This window comes from Adiantum capillus-veneris, chromosome 11, assembly GCF_014529385.1.
Source record: "Adiantum capillus-veneris isolate H3 chromosome 11, ASM1452938v2, whole genome shotgun sequence".
Lineage (NCBI taxonomy): Eukaryota > Viridiplantae > Streptophyta > Polypodiopsida > Polypodiales > Pteridaceae > Adiantum > Adiantum capillus-veneris.
The window spans coordinates 120545313-120562261 of NC_140941.1; the positions used below are offsets into that span (position 1 = coordinate 120545313).

General features: G+C 42.6%; 1 protein-coding gene across 1 annotated transcript; it reads left to right on the forward strand.

The window, feature by feature from the left end:
• Positions 1-2416: 2416 nt before the first annotated feature.
• Positions 2417-6900, forward strand: LOC147447922 (pentatricopeptide repeat-containing protein At3g09040, mitochondrial-like). Its single transcript, XM_086523826.1, has one exon. It carries the CDS (start codon positions 2695-2697, stop codon positions 5434-5436), a length of 2742 nt encoding a protein of 913 aa, XP_086379952.1. The 5' UTR covers positions 2417-2694; the 3' UTR covers positions 5437-6900.
• The last annotated feature ends 10049 nt before the right edge of the window (positions 6901-16949 follow it).

Below are 16949 nucleotides of genomic sequence, written 5' to 3' on the forward strand. Positions count from 1 at the left end.
GCAAAATAGATATTGAAAGCCATTTTTCTTATTTTTAGAAGAGACCCAAAAATTGTGGATCTTACAACATCTCTCAAGGCACATGTCTTATATGGACCAATAAATAGCAAGGTGATTTCTATAGAACTGCAAGATTGGATAGAATTTATATGAACTCTGATATTATGCGGGACTTTTGGCAATTTCATTGTTGGAAAGAAGTCTATGGTTATGTTTGATGACTCACCTACTTATATGTTTGAGTTCATTAAAGAGGCACACATGTACAAGGCTGGATGGCCTCACATAGACCCGTCTTTGCTCTCCATTAAATGTGTAAAGTTAAAGGTAAAAGAAATATTTGATAGTGTCTTTAGCTCTCACACTTTAGCCTTCAAAACGTGGGACCAAGTTGTGAAGGACACTCAAAAGTCTCGTACAAACTTTAAAAATAGGGCTAGGGCTAGGGCTATAAGACATCACAAAAGGATGATGATAAATTTTTTTTCTCTAAATTAGAGACTAATGTCCAACCTAATTGTCCTCCTTCCCCTGCCCTTTTAGAGTTAAAAGAAGAACTCAAAAAAGAAGAGCTGCTAGCTAGAAAGGCTTCTCTATAGTGGACCAAGGATTTCTTGGTAGCGAAAATAGACTCTCTTGACAAAAATATGTTTAAGCTTCTCAAGAGAAAAAAAATCAAAGACTTTATCCCCTTTTTAGAAAACCATAATGGGGAAATTGTCAAATCTCACAAGGAAAATGTTGAGGCTACTAGGGCCTACTATAGTGACATTTCTCATCTCCCCTCAAAAGAGGGGTTGTTCAACCACAGCTAGAGCTACAATAGCCAAAATTCGAAAAAGGATGGTACAACCATCCATGATTAAAAAAAAATGGACCAACCTCTCATTGAGGGGAGATGGGAAGAACTATAGATGCTTTGAAGCCTGGCAAATCTCTTGGGTTGGATGGTCTACCAAATGAATTCTATCAACAATATAAAGATTTCCTTATCCCTCACCTTATGCAAGTATGGAAAGAAGCCTTGGCAATAAGAGCTCTACCTTCCTCTATTGATAATGGTGTTATCAAACTAATCCATAAAAAGGGGGGTCAAGGAGGACTTAGGTAATTGGAGACCAATTACCTGCCTGACTCTTTTTTATAAGGTCTTTGCCCTAGCCCTAGCAAGAAGACTAAGTCCCATTATGCACTCTATCATTCTACCTGAACAAAAGGGCTTTATAAAGGGGAGATATATACTGGGTGCCATAATCACTTTGTGGGAGTCCATTGAGCATGCAAAGGATACTGAGCTATTTCTTTTAAAATTGATTTTGACAGGCTGATGACAGAATTGACTGGGACTTTATTTTTTAATCTATGTATGACATTGGTTTTGGCAAGAGGCTTATAAAATTCATTCAAATTTTATTCGCGAATGCCTTTGCCAAAAGTATAGTTAATGGTGAATTGGCTGACTCTATTTCTCTATTGAGATTTATTAGACAGAGCTACCCAATTGCCCCATTGCTGTATGAAATATGTTCAGATGCTTGGGGATGGGTTCAACATCAAAGAGGAGAATTTATGGTGCTTGGCAAGATTGCATGAGGCCCTAGCTCATCTACACCGTCTTCCTAAAGGTGGTCTCCACAAAGCTGAAACTAGTAGGATTTCTAGGCAAACACATCAACAATTCAAGCCAAAGACTGGAGTAGAGGATGGGTTAAAGAAAATTCTCAACAAGAAATGAAAGCAACAGTGGAGCTGCAAACATTGGACTTACAGATTTCTATGTGTTTGGTCTTACCCAATTGCAGTCAAGCGTGGTGCCCTTCTATGGTTAATTGTGCATTAGGGGGTATGGTGTGGCAGCAAAGCTCTCAAGGTGGGAATCACTGACGGGACATGCTTAAGATGTACACAGGATGTAGAAGACATCCCCTATCTCTTTTTCACGTGTAGAGTCAGTAAGGCAATTCTGACCAAGGTTCAGAAATGTGGAATTCTTTGCAAACTAATGCCTATTGAGGCCAAAGATCTTTTGCTAGGAAACTGTAAAGATTTTGATGTTCCTCTCTGGAATGTATGGATTGGAATAATTTTATGGATTAGCTGGCTCAACAGGAATGCTATTGTGTACAATTGTCCCCCCCCTCAACACCCTCACTTTCTCTACTTTGAGCTTAAGAAAGCAATTGAGGCTCTTTGCAAGGAAACTTTTGAAGCATTTGACTATGACAAGTCTGTAATAACTGATATGCAAAATTCCACCAGGTGGTAGCAATGGAGGGTGAAGATCGCCAAGTTTTATTCAGCCACAAGATGTCGAATGAAAGATGCATTGGATATGATTTAATCTTGTAAATTGGGGCCACCTTCCCCCTTCGTGAGGGGGAGGGTCTTTGTACGTTCTTTTTTACTTTTCAGTTATTCAAATTCTGCCTTTCTCCCAAAAAATTTAGACACGTGAGAGCAACGAACCCGTCTACTAGGACGCTTGCGTCCGCTGAGTGGGATACAACCGTGCTGATGTCTTGCACACTCACACTCCGCTACATAGGACAGGGTTGCGCAATGCACTTATACAGACGACGCTTGTGTAGGTGCATCAATGGCCATGGCTGACAACGAAAAAGCGCAGTCCATGGCCATGGCTGACAAAAGACATGTATCATTCTGCCCATATGTAGTTTCCTCCCGCTGTTTTCGATGCAGAGACATACCCTGCAGGAATTGCTGAGGTCTTGCGCGAGGCTAAGAAGCATAGATGAAGGCCAAAAAGTACATGTTTTGGTTGTCAAAGAGGGGCTTCATGCAGACCCTCTTGTTGGCACTGCTTTGGTGGACATGTATGCAAAATGTGGTTTCACCAAGCAAGCTAGGAAGGAGTTTGAAAGCTTGCTAGATCGCGATGTTGTCGCATGGACGGCCTTGATTGCAGGGTATGCGGAACATGGTGCATGCATGGAAGCACTCAGATGCCTAGAAAAAATGCAGTTAGAAGGCACATCTCCAAATGCTGTTACTTATTTGTGCATCTTGAAAGGCTTTGGAAGCGCACGGGCTTTACAGATTGGTCATAAAGTGTATGCTGATATAGTAAACTATGGGTTTGAAACGGATCTTTACATTGGAAGCACACTGGTGTATTTTTATGGAAAGTGTGGTTTTGTTCCAGAAGCTGAGGCAGTGTTCAAAAGAATTCTGGGCCGAAATGAATACTCTTGGAATGCTCTTATTGCAGCCTATGCAGATACAAAGCCTGGCCAGGAGCTACTTAATTTATTAGACCAAATGCAACTTGAGGGTTTATCACCAGATCCAGTAACATATGTCTGCAGCTTGAAATCCTGTGGCTCTGCTGGAGATATCAAGAGGGGCCAATGCATACACACCGAGATGGTCAAGCGAGGGTTGGACATTGCAGTTTTTGCTGGTAACAGTTTGGTGGACATGTATATGAAATGTGGAGCTCTGATAGAGGCAGAAGATGTATTCAAGAAGCTACCAGAAAAGACTGTGGTGGCATGGACTGCTCTCCTTATAGGGTATGCAGAGCATGGGTTTAATGAAAAGGCATTATCTTGTTTAGATCAAATGCAGTGCAAAGGATTATGTCAGGATGCTATGACATATATTGGTGGTTTAAAGGCTGTTATCAACTATAATGACCAAGCAAGAGGTCACGATGTGCACTTACAGATTGTCACAGATGGGTTTGAATTAGATCTGTTTGTTGGCAATTCTTTGATTGATTTTTATGCACAAGCTGGATTATTCCTTGAAGCATTAGATGTACTAGAAGAATTGCCTTCTCGAGATGTAATTTCTTGGAATGCCTTAATTGCAGGGTTTATTGAACATGAGGCTGCTGATGAGGCTCTTATGTGTTTGCAACATATGGAGCAGGATTGTGTGTCTCCAGATGACGTTTCTTTGATGTGCAGCTTGAGAGCGTGTTCCCTCATAGGCAACACAATCCGGGGCCAAGAATTACATGCAGAGATTGTCAAAAAAGGATATGATTCTGACTTGTTTGTGGGAAACACTTTGGTAGATATGCTTGCCAAATGTGGTTTGCTTGTAGAAGCATGTCATTCATTTGATAGATTGCCAGTGCGTGATGTAGCCTCATGGACTGCTCGAATAGATGGTTTCTGTGAGAATGGGTTTGGTGCAGATGCATTGGAGATTTTTGAGGACATGCAATCAAACAGCATTTCTCCAAATACTGCTACTTATATTTGCTGCTTGAAAGCATCTGGCAGTATAAAAGCGATCTCCAAGGGCCAAGCCTTACATGCCAGGATGACCAAGGAAGGTCTTGATCAATATCTTTCTCTTGGCAGCAGTGTTGTGGATATGTATGCCAAGTGTGGCTTCCTTTTGGATGCCCAGGTCGCATTTGAGGCATTATCTGTCAAAGATGATCTCTCTTACAATGCTCTCCTCTGGGGCTATGCTGAACATGGATACAAAGGGGAAGCATTTGATTGCATCGAAAGTATCAGTATTGATGGTGTTGTACCTGACATTATCACATTTGGCTCAATTTTGAAGGCCTGTGGCACTTCCAGCGCTGTAAGTTTTGGCCAGGATGTGCATTGTGAAATCATCAAAAGGGGCTTTGAAAGGGATGGTACTGTTGTTGATTTATTGGTAGACTTATATGCCAAGTGTGGCTTGCATGCAGAAGCACGCAGCTTATGTAATGCAGTCACAAAGCAAAATGTGGTTTCATGGAACATGCTGATATGTGGTTATGTTGAGCATGGAGATGTGGAGGAAGCCCTCAATTGCTTACAACAAATGCAGATACAAGGCTTGCTTCCCGATGAAGTTACTTATGTGTCTTGCTTGAAGGCATGTAGCAGCTTAGGGAGCTTAGACAACGGCAGAGGATTGCATACTTGCATAAGTGAAGAGGAACTAGAGGTGGACCTCTTTATTTCGAACACGTTAGTAGATATGTATGCAAAGTGTGGCTCCCTTGTTGAAGCTAGGGAAGTGTTTGATGATCTTCCGCATAAAGATTGTGTATCGTGGAATGTTCTTGTCGCAGGCTATGCGAGTCAAGGAGAGAGTGACCATGTTTCGGATATGCTTAAGAGGATGAGACAAGATGGTGTGGTACCAAATGCGACCACTGTTGTTAGTGTCCTTACAGTATGTAATCATTCTGGCCTTATATATGAATGTCAGCAGTGCTTTGAAGTTCTCAATAGGGAGCGAGTGGTTTTCTTTACAATTGAACATTTTAACTGCATGGTGGATCTTCTGGGGCGTGCTGGTCAGCTTGAAAAAGTCCAGATGCTATTGGAGCAGATGCCATTTCATCCTAACCTGGTGACATGGAGCAGTGTATTAAGTTCTTGTAAGAAGTTGGGTAATGTAGATCTTGGTATGTGGGCTTTTGAAAATGCCCTTTGTTTAAACCAAAGCGAAGCTTAAACATTTGTCTCATTGGAAAATTTATATGCAGATAGTTGTAGATGAGGCTGATCAATAGTATCAGGTTAGAATTAACTCCAATAGTTGATCATTTGTGATGAGGATTAGAGAATCTAATCCAGTCCTATTGACTGCTCACAATGTCTTAACTTTAAGCGAATGCAACCCAAGGATAGCAAGACAGGGACTGCTCTTGTGGACATGTATGCAAGGTACGCGTCTCATCAGCAAGTATGCAAAGTGTGGTGTCATGGGCAGGCCTGAAGTGGCCTAGAGAAGCTGCTCTCTTCTCCTAATGTTGTCTTGTGGATGCATGGCGGGTGTCACAAGGACATGGCAACTGCTAATTATTGTCACGAGGACGTGGCAATTGCTAACCTTAGTTGTTGGTTTCTTTTCGATGATTTTTATTTAATTTTTAAGACCCTCTTTTTCAAGTCACAAATGGCCGGACATTGCGTGGCTTGTGTGAAACGTCGACGGTCTAGAGTTTCACCTGCAATAAGGAAGGGTAGGTCGTCACAAGATGGTCGGCGGACTAGTCGACACTGGAATCCGAGTAGTAAAAGGGTGTCTAGGCTCAGCTCAAAGTCATTTGGGCCCCCTCGCTACACTTATAAGTCAGTGGGTACTCGGAAATTAACTTAAAAGAGACATAAGGGACACATGGCGGCTCCAGAGCGATTTGCCAGAAGCATTAGCAAGAGGGGGTGTCCAAATGGAGAGAGGAGGCTGATTTGCAACTCACTGTGACTTACAGTGTGTGGATGAATAGTGGGTGCAGGTGATCATAGCTTTAATGGAAAGCTTGCCTTCTCCCCTTGTCTCATGCAACGCGATGACTTGCTCTTGGGTGTCTCTCTCTCTCCCCTTTGGCATATATGGTAATGCCCCACTAGATGGGCTACTCAAGTTGACCATGTATAGTTCTGAGGATTTATGCACGTTTGCCAAGGCAAGAGCTAATCCCCCACAGGTACACATACTTCCATCGCGAAGCATTGCGTAATCAGAGAGTTTTCTCATGTGAAAACTCGTCCGATTCGAAGGGGAACTGTCCCATTGCGTGCGGAATCATTTGAGACACGCGTTGATATGTTTGCTTTGCTCGAAACGGTCCAAAAGAGAGAATTACAGCTTGTTGTGTTTTTTTTGTGCAGGTTTAGGATTTTGTACCTAAATTGCAAGGAATCGCCAAGGGAGCTTCGGAAAGGCCTTGCGATGCGTGTACAAAATTGTAGGCACCTAACAATTGCAAAACAAAAAATTACAGCACATTGAAATTGACCTGTAACTCACCGCAAAGCTTCTAGAATGCAGGGAAAAGCATCCTAGGCGTGCACTTTTGACTTATAGGGATTTTGCACCATTACGTTGGTGAAATTGGGTCAAAAACTTGCAATTATAGTCATAGACGGATTTGGACAGCTTGATGGGAGTTAAGGTGAAAGTGATCGGATCGTTTTTCTACACTAAGAATAAAGAAATATTGAAAGGGGCGCCAGTCTTTGGGGCCAATAGGTGTCAGTGTCTACTTGGTAGCGCTCTAGCTTCCAAACCGTGTGTGTTTGAAGTGTCAATTATCTTTACAGGTTTTTATTTGCAAAGTTTCTCTGTGTCCTAAAGTTTAAAATAAGGTTTCGGGTGAATTGTCCTACGGGCCGGTTTTCATGGTTCTGTCGTCGATAGAATCACTTTTTCCTCAAGAAGTGAGCCTTGGTTGGTTTGCAGTGAAGACACACAATACATGAACGCGGGATTACACTATGGTCGACAAAGGGAAAGGCATCATGAAAGAGGGTTCCTCTTCACAAGACAGACAGACAACTCTTACAGTGTTTGAGGTTGGCGAGAGTTCACGGCCGCGTCTGTCTGTACCTCTTGTTGATGTGAATGCTCCACCAGTGCAAGGCTTTATGACTAGGCAACTTGAAGATGATGCATCCATGACTCAGTTGGTTGCCGTTGTGAAAGTGTTTTCTCGACGGCTGTAGGACCTAAGGTTTATGGAGTTTTTGCAAACGTCACCAATGCCATAGCAGACAAGGCAACTCACACAACCAATAGAGTCCGATGAAGCTCAAGCCCAGGTACTTCATGTGCCACAATAGGATAGGGAGCACTTGCACATTGTGGAGTCGGGGGCTCCAAGACAAGGTCCTTTCGTCCATGAACAGGTGGTTAGGACGCCAATTCCATAGGTTTTGCTAGTTCAACTTGCCACCTTTCAAAGTCAACATGTTGCATTAAATGGACAGAAAACCACTTTCCAGGATATACATCTAGTTTTTCCACCACCCACGGTACATCCTGTGTGTTTCGGACTGGATCTGTGTTTCAATGTATGGCTAGTTATGCGCTTGGAATGCAACAATATATACTATTAATAGTGTTTGGGGGTATGCAAGGCATAATGCCAAACCCCATGTATGGTAATATTGGCATGCAGCAAGGCTTTCAGAGCAATCATGGCTAGTTTGGGATGCCACAGGGAAATTTTGGCATGGCTGGTTTTTCTATACAGCATCACAATGTGCTTACATGGTGGACGACATTGTTGATGCAAGGATAGGCACCCGCCAAATGGGAATACTTCAAGAAAATGTTCGCATATGTGTGGCTGTCAAATGAATATGAAGCCGATGTCATTACAGATTGGTACCCACTCACTGCGGCTACTTGCAAGAGCCTATAGGAGTACAATCGAAGGTTTTGTGAAGTGTTTCTCTCAATAACCTCCTACAAATTTGTGCCATTGATAGAGCAGATTGAGAAGTATTGTTGTGGGCTGTCTAAAGGGCTTCAAGATTACTGTATAAAGAACAAAGTGGCTACTCACTCAGCTTATAGAAGTTGCCAACGTTGGACTTGCCTTGTTGAAGGGAGAGGAAAGTGGGTTTCCAGGCAACGTGAAAGGGGGCCAGCAAAAGAAAAATTCAACAAAGAAGCCATTTGTGAAAACAGCTCTTGAAGCATCACAGGGTCAAAAAAGGTCAACAAGGATAAGGACTCAACCGGAACTTCTAAAGCGCAAGCAAAGAAACAGAAAAGGAGGCCTTTTGTGTGTAAGTCGCTCGAGGAAAAGGTCTTGATGGGTAAGAATAAATTCTTTATATGTGAGCAACCGGATCACTTTACTCAGATTATCCACAAAGGAAAAGACCAACTGACTTAGATGATAAAGAGGACAAGAAAGGGAATAAGCCCAAGACCACGATAGGTTTAGTGCTAGACATAGTGGGTGACAGGCCAAGCACGGATGCTAGCGAGTTATGCAGAACATGGGGTAAAGTCAGAGATCAGACGACACTTATTTTCTTTGATCTAGGTGCCAAAGCGAACTTTATTTCACCAGAGTTAGCTATGAAGCTGGGCATCCGAGCTGAAGAGATGGGAAACATGACAAAGGCAGGGTTGGCATGTCCTGACCACTCAGAGTGTGTTACGTCCATCACTGGAAAGCTTCGTCTGCATATTTAGTCATATGTGAACATAGAAGAGTTCTATATCATGCCATTTCAAGGGTGCGATGCACTGTTGGGAATTCCGTAGATGTTCCAGACACATGGCATGCTGGATGTTTGTGACAAAAAGATCACCCTTCAGCATAGGGGCAAAACTCATGTTTTGGATGTAAAGCTCAACAAAGGGGAGTCTGTCCCTATTGTATCTACTTCGGCTATTACTTCTATAATTAAGAATCATCTTTCTGCGTACTTGATTTTGCGGGTGATGTTTCAGATACTTGTCAGTCATATTTATCTGTGTTAGATAAAGAAAGGTCAACATTTTTGCTAGAGTTTAATGACTGTTTTTCTGATTCATTACCGTCAGAATTGCTGCCCGAGAGGCCTGAAGACCATACGATAGATTTATGCCAAGGCTCACCAAACAGACCTTCCTACAAGGTTAGTGCGGCTCGACATAAAGAGGTTATGGGCCATGTTGAGGATCTTTTAGAGAAGGGAGGTTGAGGAGCTTTTAGAGAAGGGACTGATTCAACCTAGTTCTTTAGCTCCCAGTGCTCCTAGTGCAGAAGAAGGCTGGCTCTTGGTGCATGTGTATTGACTACCATGCGTTGAATAAGAATACCATCAAGAACATGTTTCCTATCCCAAGGATTGATGATATTCTTAACCGTTTAGAGGGTGTTGCAATTTTCAAGAGGATGGACCTTAAGAGTGGGTACCATCAAATTTGTATAAGGCCAGAGGATGTGCACAAGATTGCGTTTGTTGGAATTAGGGTTGCACAGAAACACACACAGCTTGGAGAAGACGAAGGAAGCTCAAGGCACACAATAGAGAGTGTGTTACTTAGTGTGCAATGGAAAGATAGATAGCCGTAGAGTGATGGGCGTATATACAATGCACGGGGGAAAAAACCTCCTAAAGAGGGAAAAAATGCCCCGGCGGTCCTATTGTGTTCACACACATCACTACCACATGTATATGGTAGCAAATCCCCCCTGGAGTGATGCGATGAACGAGAGCTGGCACATGAGTAAAGGGAAGTGCCATGCCTTGAGGACAGGATCAGTCCACAAAGGGGAGTAAGCCCAAAGCTTTGCGGAAAGCTTCAAGCTTCTCACGAGACAATGCCTTTGTGAAAAGATCTGCAAGGTTGTCCTGTGTTGGCACATAAGCCAAGCTGATCTCTCCTGTTGAGAGCCTCTCCCTGACATAGTGGTAATGCACCTCAATGTGCTTTGTGCGAGCATGAAAAACTGGGTTCCTCGCAACTGCCAATGCGCTCTGACTGTCAGTGTAGATAGTGTTGGCAGTGTCCTGTCCAACACCCAAGTCAGCCATAAGGCGTCTGAGCCATACACACTCAACCGTAGCTGTGAAGACTGCCCTGTACTCAGCCTCACAACTCGAAGTGGCCACAGTAGGTTGCTTCTTGCTACCATGATATACATGAACTGCCAAGCATGAAACAAAAACCACTTGTGGACACTCGCGTGTCAAAACAACCAGCCCAATCTGAGTCCGAAAAAGCATGTAAGTCTGGCGGCAATGATCCCCCCTTGGGATAAAACAAGCCAAGATGTAAAGTGCCACTAAGGTAGCGGAAAATCCTCTTGACAGCCTGCCAATGCTTAGACCCTGGGCTATGCATAAATCTGCTGACCTGCGAGACTGCAAACTGAATATCTGGCCTCGTGTTGCATACATAAATGAGGCAGCCAATAGCAGTTTGGTAAAGAGTGACATCAGCAGGATCGCCAACATCATGTAGACTCAACTTCAAACCTGTTTCCATGGGAGTGGCAATAGGTTTGCAATCCTCAAGTCCAAACTTACATAGCAATGTCTCTATGTAACTTTTCTGACACAAGGCAATACCACCATCACACTGCTTAAACTGTATACCCAAGTAATGATGCAACAGCCCCAAATCTTTAATCTTGAAAGTAGCATTCAAATCAGCCTTAAATTCAGCAATATGTCTCTCATTTGGTCCAGTGATCAGCAAATCATCAACATAAAGAACCACAATGAGAAATACATCATCCTCACGCTTTACATACAATGTGCTTTCTGTTGGACTGTTACGAAAGCCTCGTTTAACCAAATGAGTGTCAGCTTTCTCATACCAAGCACGAGGAGATTGCTTCAACCCATACAAAGCCTTCTTACATTTGCACACTTTGTCCTCTTGTCCTTTTATGACAAAACCGCGAGGCTGCGTTACATAAACTTCCTCAAATATGTCACCATTCAAGAAAGCAGTAACAATGTCTGATTGATGTACATCCCAACCAAAATGAGCTGCCAATGCACATAGAAAACGCACAGTAGTCATACGACAAGTGGGAGCAAAAGTCTCTTCATAATCTATGCCTTTTTGTTGTGCATAACCCTTTGCAACAAGTCGAGCCTTATGGCGATCGATCTCACCATCTGGCTTGCGTTTCAACTTGTAAACCCACTTCGTACCAATGGCCTTTTTGCCAGGAGGCAAATCACATAAAGTCCATGTGTTATTCTCTATAAGTGCATCATATTTTGATTTCATGGCAGCAATCCAATTTTCTGAATTCTGTGCTTCATCAAAAGACAGAGGCTCCTCAACATCATGTAAACTAGACACAGCCAAAGCATAACAATCTGATGCATAAGATTCATGGCAAGAGCCTGAACGAGTACGAGTAGATAAAGGTGCATCCAATTTACTGTCACGCAAAGTGTGCACCAGCCATTTTGGCATACCTCTAGCCTGCTCATTTTCAGCCCTTTCCTCATCAAGTACATCATGTACATCTGCATCAGTAATAGGCTGTTCTAAAACATTTTCAGAAACCCCCATAGGCTGTACATTTGCCTCATTGGAACTTACATTCGTATTTCCACCACTGAAAAGAGGCAACAAAGTGTCATAAATGTCCTGTGAGCTTACATTACTGTCTCTAGTACATGACAGCAAGGGCTGAACAGAGTCTTCCACAAACACTACATCCCGTGAAACCAGAATACGTTTTGTTTGCGAATGATACAACCTGTAACCTTTGCTTTCAGCACTATAACCAACAAAAATACATTTGACAGCCTTATCATCCAATTTTCTGCGCTGCACTTGTGGCACCAAAGCATATGCCAAACAGCCAAAAACACGCATGTGCTCAATAGAAGGTTTTCTATCATGCCATGCTTCATATGGAGTAATAGACTGCAAAGCTTTCGTAGGACACCTGCTAAGTACATAAGTGGCACACATGATGGCCTCAAGCCAAAAAGAATGCGGCAAAGCTTGACTTTTGACCATACATCGTGCCATTTCCGTTAGTGACCTGTTTTTCCTCTCAGCAACACCATTTTGCTGAGGTGTATAAGGCACTGTACATTGGTGTTTTATCCCACGACTAGCCAGAAATGCATTAAATTCATGAGACATATACTCCCCCCCTCGATCGGAACGGAGGGTGCCCATAGTACATTTTGATACATTTTCAGCCATAGCCAAAAATTGTTTGAAGCACATAAAAACTTCGGACTTCGCTTTAAGCGGATATACCCATGCATGCCTGGAGTAATCATCAATGAAAGTCACGAAGTACAGGTAATTGCCCAAGGACGGAGTTTGCATGGGCCCACAAACATCACTATGCACAAGCTGCAACCTGCATGTGGCCCTAACTGAACCATCCTTTGGAAACTTAGAACGCTGCATTTTACCCAGAATACAGCCTTCACAAACATGTTTGACAGGTGCTTCAAGAGGCGGCAAAGAAGCAACCATATCAGATTTCTGCAAACGCAGCAAACTGGCAAAATTCAGATGACCAAAACGTGCATGCCAAAGTTTTGCATCTGAAATAGCCCTTGAATCTGCAACAGCATTTGCAAAATTTTGTCCACACTTGTCATACAAAGTGAGCTTATACAGCCCACGGCACAAAAGCCCAGATGCAACAATTTCATCACCAAAACTGAGATCATGAACTGTACATCTGTCATCCACAAATTTGACTACAAGTCCAAGTCTAGCAAGTGCGGATACAGACAAGAGATTCTTCTTGATCCCAGGTACATAAAGTGCATCAACAAGTGTGAAGGAACTGCCATTAGCAGCAGTGAGCACAATCTTTCCAACTCCCTGAACTGGATAAGAGGCGTTGTTGGCACAAGTGACTGAATTCCCATGAGGGACAGACTCGAGAGAGGTAAACAATTCACGATGTGAGGTAATGTGCTTTGTAGCACCACTGTCAAAATACCACACATGTGAATCTGCAGCAATTGACAAGCATGCATCATGGACAGCAGGATTGTAAGTGCACTCTGCGCTAAAAGCCCATTCTGCATCAACATCAGCATCACAATCTCCTTTCACAGAAGACTCAACAATGGCTGCATTTGTAGTGGAACCAGCATTTGCAGTGGAACCACCCTCTTTCTTCTTAGCCTCTTTGGCCTTCAACTTAGGACACGACTTGATCAAGTGATCATTGGCTTTACAATAATGGCAACGCATCTTCTTTTTGCCCTTATCACCAGAATTGCCAGACGAAGTGCTGCCAGCAGAAGCATTAGGAACAGAATTTTTGCCACTCGCAGCAGAACCATAAGAAGTGGCTGCATTACTGTTACCACCCTTTCTTTGAGAAGCAATAAAAGCCTGTTCAACTGCACGCTGCCTAGTCCTGTTTTTTCTAGAAAGTGACTCTTGCAACAGCAATGTGCATAATGCATCAAACTTGACAACTTCAGGATTTCCTTGGGTCATCAGTCTCCAAGTACTAGCAAAAGTCTGGTAGGAATCTGGTAAGGCATCAAGAACAGTCTGCACAAGGGAACTGTCCGAAATGACTTCACCTGCAGAAATGAGTTGCTCATTGATATCCTTGACACTAGCAAGGAAAGTGTCCATATCATCTTCCTCATGCATAATCTTCGACTCTAGCTCTTTACGCAGCAAAGTAATTTTAGCTTCATTGCGGCTTGCATAAAGACCTGCTAGAATATCCCAAGCCTGTTTTGCAGATTTTGCTGAACGGATGTGAGGAATAATGGTGCACTTCATAGACAACGCAATCAATGCATGAGCCTGCGCATCCTTAACATCCCAACGAGCTTGTTCTGCCGTAGGCAAAACAACTCTAACAGCTGCAATCCTTGCAGCAAGACCTGCAACATCCTCAACATCGCCTACATCTTCAGAACCAGGACGTACATCAATGCCCTGCACAATGTTCCAGACACCTTTTGATACAAGAACATGTTGCATCATATAAGCCCACATAGGGTAGTTGTCCCCATCCAACCTGTCCTCAGCAGCAAACATCTTGAACACATCTGTGTTGTTGTTGTCAGCCATGGTAAATGCTGCACCTGATGTGAAAACTGCCCGAAAATAAGAGAAATGGAGCGGGAACAACTTGTGCTATATAGCACAAACCGTAGAAGACTATAAGGCACCTGTTATGCAGAAAACGGCACTGATAGAAAATCTGCACAAAATGACGAAATAGCCTGTGCAGTACTGCCCGCAGTGGAAACGGAGGCCGAAATGAGCCCAAATCAAAATTCTGAGCAAACCAAGCTCTTTGAGCTCTCCCAAAATATGTGTCGACCTGCGAACGCTCGCCAAAGCTCACTGAAATCGGAGAAAGTGATTAAGCCCGGGAGGACGTGACCTGCTCTGATACCAATTGTTGGAATTAGGGTTGCAGAGAAACACACACAGCTTGGAGAAGACGAAGGAAGCTCAAGGCACACAATAGAGAGTGTGTTACTTAGTGTGCAATGGAAAGATAGATAGCCCTAGAGTGATGGGCGTATATACGATGCACGGGGAAAAAAACCTCCTAAAGAGGGAAAAAATGCCCCGGCTAGTGTGTTCACACACATCACTACCACATGTATATGGTAACAGCGTTTAGGATGACATTTGGTCTCTATGAGTTCCTAGTGATGCCATTTGGTCTAACAAATGCTCGTGCTATGTTCAATAGGATGATGGACATGATTTTCCGCTCGCATCAAAAGTTTGTTGGCACATTCTTTGATGACATGATAGTCTATTCAAAGAATGAAGAGGAGTATAGGTATCACTTGGTCATTGTGTTTGAAGAGTTACTCAATCACAACCTACTTGTCAATCCTAAGAAAAGTGAATTCTTATTGGAAGAGATCCACTTTCTTGGACACAGTGTCAAAGGATGGTGTCCAAATGGGTCCCACAAAGGTTAAAGCTATTAAGACATGGCTAGACTTGAAGACTGTGCATGATGTATGAAACTTCTTGATCCCACAAAGGTTGAAGCTATTAAGACATGGCTAGACTTGAAGAATGTGCACGATGTACGAAACTTCTTGGGATTATGTTCATACTATAGAAGGTTTATCAGGAATTTTGTAGAGATAGCTTCACCTCTCATGCTTTGCAAAAGAAAGAGGTCACTTTCAGATGATCCAAAAAGAGATTTCAGCTTTCAATCTCTTAAAGGAAAAGTTGACTTCAGACCCCATGATTGTTCTACCAGATCTGAAGAAGTCATTTGTAGTCCAATGTGACGCATGTGGCAATAGCATTGGAGCATTGCTGATGCAAGATGGTTGGGTAGTAGCTTACGAGAGAAAAATCTTGCAGGGGCCAGAAAATACTATGCAAATCTATGAGAAAGAGCTATTGGTCAGCATTCATGCGCTCTCTAGCTGGTGGAATCACTACCTATTAGGTGCTGATTTTGTTGTCCAGACATATCATGAAACCTTGCAATACTTGTTGACACAGTCAAAGCTATCCGAAAACCATATGTGATGGGCAAACATTATTTCTATGTTCCACTTTCAGATTATACAGGTGGAAGGCAAGAAGAATGTTGTGGATGATGCATTATAAGAAAGCCACAAATTTTAGTTGTATCGATTTCTTATCATCATGAGCTTGATGACATGAAGGAAAAATAAGATACTCATGAAGATTTTTCAAGGATCTTTGAACAGTTGCAAGATGGGCAACGTCATGAGCACTACCTCCTCAGAGACACTTTTATGATGATGCATGGTAGACTTTGTGTTACTAGGCCATTGCGACATAAGGTCATGGTAGAAAGTCATGTCCCGCCATATGTAGGGCATCATGGAATTGATGCGACATTGAAAGCGGTAGAGACATTCTTTTATTGTCCTAATTTGAGGAGATATGTGGATGCGTTTGTGCGAGCATGCGTGATTTTTCAGAAGGTCAAGTTTGACGAGAAAAAGGCACCAGGGTTATTACGCCCATTGCCGATTCCGGATAAGTCATGTGAAAGCATTGCTTCCAAGAACGCCGACAGGGAATGATGGAATATGAACCATTATTTGCACGTTCAACAAACAAGCCCATTTCATTCATGTCAGGAAGAAGATAAAATCTGACCAGATGGCATGGTTGTTCATGTACAATGTGTTTAAGTACCATGGTATGCCACAGTCAATTGTCAATGATCGGGATCCTCAAATGAAAAGTTTTTTTTGGAGAGGATTGATAACATCAGCACTACACTCAAGTTCTCGAATGCGTTTCACCCACAAATAGATGGAAAATCAAAAGAGGCTAATTCTACTGTCTTGGATATGCTGAAATGTTATGTGTCAGATAATAAGGGCAAGTGGAACGTTATTTACCTATGCTTGAGTAAGTGTACAACAATATGGTGCATTTGTCTACATGCAAGGCATCTTTTAAGATTGTTAAAGGTGGCAAAAAGATTCCTCCCATTTTGCATACAAAGGACAAGATCTTTGAGGCAGATCGATATGTTGAAAACATGGATGAAATATATAAGAAAATCAAAGTTGCCTTGGAGAAGACTCAAGCAAAGCAGAAAAGGGCTGCTAATTGTCACCATCGTAAATTTTTGTTTTCACCTGGTAATTAGGTACTTTTACGATTTGAAAAGACAAGGTTAAAGAAGATGAAGGGCAAGGAAAGGCTGTTTTTGAAGCTCAATATGCGTTACTATGGGCCTTTTCAAGTACTCGATAAGATCCCGGGGGATTCACAATGAGAAAATTATCGTA